The 7,283-nt window shown below is 43.5% G+C and overlaps 1 protein-coding gene across 4 annotated transcripts in view; it reads right to left on the minus strand.

The window, feature by feature from the left end:
• Positions 1-7,068, minus strand: part of LOC130856880 (activator of 90 kDa heat shock protein ATPase homolog 2) — a 29,546-nt gene extending 22,478 nt beyond the window's left edge. For 2 of the 4 annotated variants that reach the window (XM_057741869.1, XM_057741867.1), the window contains exons 1-2: positions 6,924-7,068; positions 5,459-5,649 (exon numbers count right to left, since the gene is read on the minus strand). In XM_057741869.1, the coding sequence (XP_057597852.1) occupies positions 5,459-5,649; positions 6,924-7,003 (271 nt within the window). In that variant the 5' untranslated portion in view covers positions 7,004-7,068. Of the gene's footprint in view, positions 1-5,458; positions 5,650-6,517; positions 6,590-6,923 lie in introns of all 4 variants that reach the window. The other 2 variants (XM_057741870.1, XM_057741871.1) reach the window with 2 other exon arrangements.
• Between the last annotated feature and the right edge of the window lie 215 nt (positions 7,069-7,283).

Genomic DNA, 7,283 nt, shown 5'->3' on the forward strand with positions numbered 1-7,283 from the left:
CAAATTTTCAGTTATAAAAAATAAGTCATGAGGATGTAACACACAATATGGTAACTATAATAATACTATATTGTGTATCTGAAAGAAAGTAAATCTTAAAAATTCTCATCACAAGAAAAAAGAAAAACTTGTAACTGTACCATGATGAATGTTAACTAGACTTACTGTGGTCACCATTTCTTGATGTGTACAAATATAAATTATCTTATTATCCAAAATGAATATATGTCAATTATATCTCAATAAAAAAGAAATGGAATAAAGATTAGAGCAAAAATAAGAAACAGAGACTAGGAAAACAATAGAAAAGATTAATAAAACAAAGAGCTGGTTCTTTGAGAAGATAATATTGACAAAATTAGCTAGACTAACCAAGGGAAAAAAAGAGGACCTAAATAAATAAAATTAAAAATGAAAGAGGAAAAAAAAAATGAAAGAGGAGACATTACAACTGATACCACACAAATACAAAGGATAATAAGAGACTACTGTTAACAATTTTATGCTATAAAACTGTACAACCTAAAAGAAATGGATAAATTCCCAGAAACATATCACCTACCAAGCCTGAATCATTAAGGACTAGAAAGTCTGATTAAAGAAACTGAATCAGGAACTTCCCTGGTGGTGCAGTGGTTAAGAATCCGCCTGCCAATGCAGGGGACACGGGTTCGATCCCTGGTCCGGGAAGATCCCACATGCCTTGGAGCAACTAAGCCTGTGCACCACAACTACTGAGGCTGTGCTCTAGAGCCCATGAGCCACAACTACTGAGCCCGTGTGCCACAGCTACTAAAGCCTGCACACCTAAAGTCTGTGTTCCAGAACAAGAGAAGTCACTGCATTGAGAAGCCTGCACACCGCAACAAAGAGTAGCCCCCGCTCGCCGCAGCTAGAGAAAGCTACTGCACAGCAACAAAGACCTAACACAGCCTATAAATAAAAATTAATTAATTAATTAGTTAAAAAAAAAAAAAGAAACTGAATCAGTAATCAAAACAGGACCAGATGATTTCACTGGGGAATTCTACCAAACATTTAAAGAATTAACATCAATCCTTTTCAAACTCTTTGCAAAAACTGAAGAGAGGGAACATTCCCAGATTCGTTTTAAGAGTACAGCATTACCAGGATACCAAAACCAGTTAAGCACACTACAAGAAAAAAATTACAGGGACTTCCCTGGCAGTCCGGTGGTTAATACTCTGTGCTTCCACTGCAGGGGGCGTGGGTTTGATCCTTGGTCAGGGAACTAAGATCCTACATGCTGTGGTGTGGCCAAAAAAAGAAAAAAAAAAAAGAAAAAATTAGAGACAAATATTCTTGATGAATATAGGTGCAAAAATTCTAAACAAAATACTGGCAAATTGAATTCAACAGCACATTAAAAGGATCATATACTATGATCAAGTGGGATTAATCCCTGGGATGCAAGGATGGTTTAATACCCAAGTCAAATGAGACGTATCACATTAATACAATGAAAAATAAAGATCACATGACCATCTCAACTCAAGCAGAAAAAACATTTGAGAAAATTCAACATCCACTGATAATAAGAACTAGCAATAAACTGTGTATAACAGAAACACGCCTCAACATAATAAAGGTGATATATATGACAACCCCACAGCTGACATCATACTCAAGAGTGAAATGCTGGAAGCTTTTCCTCTAATATCAAAAACAAGACAAGGGTACCCACTCTCACCACACCTATTCAACACAGTATTGGAAGTCCAGAGCAATCAAGCAAGAAAAAGAAATAAAACGCATCCAAATTGGAATGGAAAAGGTAAAGTCACCTCTATTTGTATAGGACATGATCATATATACAAAAAAAATCCCAGAAACTATAAGAACTAATAAATAAATTCAGTAAAGTTTCAGGATACAAAATCAAGATACGAAAAATCAATTGCTTTTCTATACCTTAACAATGAACTATCTGAAAAAGAAATAAAGAAAATATCCCATTTACAATAGAAGTGAAAATGGTAAATACTTAGGAATAAATTTAACCTAGAAGGTAAAAGATCTATAGATGGGAAACTATAAGACACTGATGAAAGATATCCCATGCTCATGTCTTGAAAGAATCAATATTGTTACAATGTCCATACTACACAAAGGCATCTACACATTCAATGCAATCCCTATCGAGATTCCAGTGGCATTTTTTACAGAAGTGAAAAAAAAAATCCTAAAATTCACATGGAACCACAAAACACTCTGATAGCCAAAGCAATCCTGAGAAAGAAGAACAAAGCTGGATGCATCACAATTCCTGATTTCAAACTTTACTACAAGGCAAGAGTGATCAAAACTGTATGATACTGGCATAAAAAAAAAAAAAAGACATGTACCAATGGAAAAGAATCAGGGGCCCAGAAATAAACCCATGCATATATGGTCACCTAATATAGGACATGGGAAATAAAAATACTCCACGGGTAAAAGATACTATCATCAATAAATGGTGCTGGGAAACCTGAATATTCATGTGTAAAAGAATGAAATGAACCCCTATCTTATACCATACACAAAAATTAACTTGAAATGGATTAAAAACTTAAATGTAAGACCTTAATCCATAAACCTCCTAGGAAAAAAACGGGGAAAAAGCTCCTTGATGTTGGTCTAGGGACTAGTCAAACTAAAAAGGTTCTGCACAGAAACAATCAACAAAATGAAAAGGCAAGCTACAGAATGGGAGAAAATATTTGTCAACCGTATCCGATAAGGAGTTAAAATCCAAAATATGTAAGGAACTCATACAACTCAATAGCAAAATAATAATAATAATAATAATAATCCCATTAAAAAGATGGGCAAAGGACCTGAATAGATTTTTGCACAAAGAAAATATTCAAATGCCCAAAAGGTATCCGAAAAGGTGTCAAATATCACTAATCACCAGGGAAATCAAAACCACAAAGAGATCACTGTACTGCTGTTAGAATGGTTACTAACAAAAAGAGGTAACAAGTGCTGGTGAGGATGTAGAGAAAAGGGAACCCTCATGCACTATTGGTGGGAATGTAAATTGGTGCAGCCACTATGGAAAAATGTATAGAGGCTCCTCAAAAAATTAAAAATAGAATTACCACATGATGTAGCAATTCCACTTCTGGATATAAAGCCAAAGGAAATGGAATCACTATGTCAAAGAGATATTTGCACCCCGATGTTCAATACAGCATTACTTATGGTAGCCAAGACATGGAAACAACCTATGTGTCCACTGATGGATGAATGAATAAAGAGAATGTGGCCTATTTACACAATGGAATATTATTCAGCCACAAAAAAGGGAAATCTTGCCATTTGTGACAACATGGGTGGATCCTGAGGGCTAAGCGAAATAAGAGAAAACCAAATATTGTATGATCTCATTTATATGTGTAATCAAGAAAAACCAAACTCATAGAAACAGAGAGCAGACTGGTGGTTGCAAGGTCAGGAAGGGAAGGGTGGTGAAGGTGGTCAAAAGATACAAAGGGTACAAAGTTCTACTTATATGATGAGTGAGTTCTGAGGATATAATGTACAGCCTGGTGAGCAATACGGTATCATACACTTGACAATTGCTGAGAGATCAGATCTTAAAAGTTCTCAACATACACACACCAAAAAATTGTAACTATGTGAGGTGATGGATGTTTTAACTAACCTTATTGTTGAAGTCATTTGCAATATACACATATATCAAATCATCAAGTACACTTTTCACTTTTACAATGTTATAAATCGATCTCAATAAAGCTGAAAAAAGTTAAATTTAATATAATTAAAATTTAATTTAAAAAAAAAGCAAGACCAGAGTATTGCCACCTTTCCAGCGGGCCCCACTAGCCACCCCTAGGACTCACTAATAGAGGAGAAAGCATATGGAGTCAGGGAAGCCCTGTTCTGCCTGCCCTCTGGCTGCTTGCCTGGGAGTTGCTGGCTCTTAACCTGCAAAGGAGCTGGTTGCTGCTTTGGGCTGAGGGAGATGGAAGAGACACAAGAGCATGGGTTTCCTTGGGGCCCTCAGAGCCCTGTCTTGGGAAGCTGGAGTGTGTAAGGAGCCAGACCCAGCTATGATCCAGCCAGCAGCAGCCAATGAGGGAGCAACAGAGAGCAAACTCCCAGCCAGAAGGTTCCAAGGCAGGAGTGGGACTGCTTCTGATGCTCACTGAACACCTCCCTGGGCTTTGGCCTGGCCCAAGTTAGCAAGACAGCCACTAGGACAGAGGCCCAAAGTCAGCTTACTGGGCAGCTCTCTAACCCAAACTCTCAAGAAAGGAGCTGACTCGAGCTAAGGCCCAAACGCAGCACAATCCTCCAGAATCCAGTCTCGTCCTCTCTTCTCTTCCTTTTCCCCTTTGTCTTCATATCCATGGTTATTTCAACAAATATTTATTGAGTGTCCACTGTCTACCCAGCAAGGAGCTAGGCACCACAGGAGAAATTTATTCTCAACAAACACACAATGTTTCACCCAGAGATCTGGAAACAAAACCAATCAATCCCTGACACAAAGACCCAAAGAATGAAAACAGCCAAAATGAATAAACAAAATGTGCTACATCTATACAACAGAACATTAGTTAACCACGAAGAAGAATGAAACATGTTACAAGACAGATGAACCTTGAAAACATTTCTGCTAAATGAAAGAAGCTAGTCACAAAAGACCACATACTGTGTGACACCATTCATATGAGATGTCCAGAAGAGGCAAATCCATGGAGATAGAAAATTGATTAGTGGCTGCAGGGACTGGAGGAGTGGCTGCTAATAGGTACATGGTATTTGGGGAGAGATGAAAATGTTCTATAATTGACTGTAGTAGTGGCTGTACAACTCTGTGAATATACTGAAAACCAGGGAATTGTACACTTTAAATGGGCGAACTGTATGGTATGTGAATTATATCTCAATAAAGCTGATATTTTTAAAGATCTCTGCCCTGATGAATGGAGAGGAAAGGGGAATCTAGAACAATAATAACGTAACCATATGTAGTGTACCAAATATCAGTGTTCTTGGGAGATAAAAAGCAGGGAAGGGAAACAGTACAAGGAAGGGATCTGAAATTTTTATAGAATGAAGACAGGTGGCTTTACTCAGGATGCAAACTTGAAGGCACGGAAGGAGCCAGCAAGCACTATTGAGGGGAAGAGTGCTCCAGGCAGCAGCTCTAGGAAACACTAGTGCTCACAAGTGCCTGGCTGACTGAGTCCCCCTGAGAGCAAAGAGCCCTAAGGAGCTCTGAGCGCTGGGAGAGAGGGAAGCCCACAGCTGCTCGGACAAGGAACTCCACATGCAGTAAGGGTATCTGGAACTACAAATACCAATTCGGGGGCCCACAGCAGGAGTTCTAAAAATAACTGTTGAATGAATGACTAATGAATCATCCAACTCCCATCCAACACTGCCCCCAGCCCCACCTGTACCTGGAGGACCCTGTTACCTTTCCAGACCAGTTTGATGTTCCACTCATAGAAGAAAATCAGCTTTCCTTTGCGGCTGCTGCAGGAAGCCTCGCCTTCCACCTGCTTCAGCTCGCTGATCTCACACCAACCACCCTCATTCTCCACCACAACTCCCACAAGGAGCTCATGGAGCTTCCCCTTGGACCAGCTGGTGGCATCCCGCTCTGTCCTGCCAGGGACCAGAAGAAGGGCAGAGTTGTGAATGGAAGCCCTCGCTGGTCTCCACACACCCATCCTAGGGAATCAGGGTAATGCTCTGGCCCAGTCCAGATCAGCCCAATTCCTCTTAAGCAGCTGTGAGAGACCTGCCACCCTCAAACTTACAAGCGCACTTCTCAAACCAGTTTTCTACCAAATATCTTCTAATCCTCCTGATCAGTTCCTTAAGATACGTTGGGTGGTATTTTACCTTAAAAACACTGGTTTATCTAGGGGAAAGAAGGTTTTGAAATTTCGCCTGTTGGAAATGGAGGGGCAAAGTCCGAGCCACATGAAAAGATAGTTATAAATGAAATAATTTTTATCGTAATAAGACAAACTATCAAGTGTTTTCACACAGATATTACCTCATATAATCCTCCCAATAATGTTCCCATTTTAGGGGGTAGAAATGACCTGAGAGAAGTCCATTACGTGTCCATGGTGACAAGTATGGGAAAGGAAAGGTCAGCTCTTCCCAACCCCAGGCCAGGACTCCCCCATGGATGGATGCCCTCCAGGCAGGCTCTGCTCTGTCCTGGACCTGCCTCAGCATCACCTTGATGGCCTCGAGGAAGCACAGCCCTCAGTGGAGCAGAGCAGATAACATCACTTCCTGAAGCTCTGGCGGGAAGGGGTGGGAAGCAGAAATCAGCCCATGCCCCAGGTGAGATAGAAAAAGGATGGGTAACTAGTTCCAATTCCTAGAGAGCAGGGCTCACTAGAGACTCATCAAGTTAGATGTGGAGCTGAGATGCAAATTCCTGTTCTTTCCACTACATACATACCGCGGGCGCGCGCGCGCACACACACACACACACACACACACACACACTTACTTCATTTTAACTCCCCAAAACTTCAAGGGGCTGGGGACAGCGGGGAGCTCCTAAGGTCACCGTCTGCCAAAGCTGAAGAGGTAAGTCAAGAATAACTTCTATTCCTGGGGCAAAACGCAACTTTCAAAAAGAGGAAAGTGAAGTCCCAGAGGCAGCGTAACTAAGACCCCAGGTCTTTAGGTTCCAAGGGCTTCCCGAGCCCTTGGAGGCTAAAGACGAGCATCCGCACCTGTGCCGCCCCTAACCCTCCCCACTCCCCCGGCCCAGGAGGCGCCCCGAGTCACCCGGCCGCCCCTCCACCCGGGGCCCAGGGCGGCGAGCGCTCGCAGAGGGCCCCCCCGCCGCGCCCCGCCGCTCCGGGGGAGGCGGCCTGGAAACCGCGGCCCCGGCCCCCGCCCGGGCGCACCAGTGCCAGTTGTTCACGTTGGTCCCGTCCTCCCGCTCCTCCACGATCCAGCGCGGGTCCCCCTGGCCCCACTTGGCCATGTCTGCGCGGCGGCGCGGCCTCCGCGGACCACAGGCAAGGGCCGCGGCGGCGGTGCAGCTCCGTCGCCGACGTTTCCGGCCTGCGAGCCCAGGAGCAGAGCGCTCGCAGCGCCCAGAAAGTGCCAGAAATCCCCGCCCCCTGCACCGCCCCGCCCCGCTGCGGAGCGCCGGGGAGCGGGAGCCCGGCCGGTTGCGAGGCGCGCGCGGGCGCGGGCGCCTGGGCTGTGGGGGCCCGCGTCCGGGAGGGGGCCGAGCCCGAGGCGGGGGCGGGCCTGGAGGG

Source organism: Hippopotamus amphibius, chromosome 7 (genome assembly GCF_030028045.1).
Source record: "Hippopotamus amphibius kiboko isolate mHipAmp2 chromosome 7, mHipAmp2.hap2, whole genome shotgun sequence".
NCBI lineage: Eukaryota > Metazoa > Chordata > Mammalia > Artiodactyla > Hippopotamidae > Hippopotamus > Hippopotamus amphibius.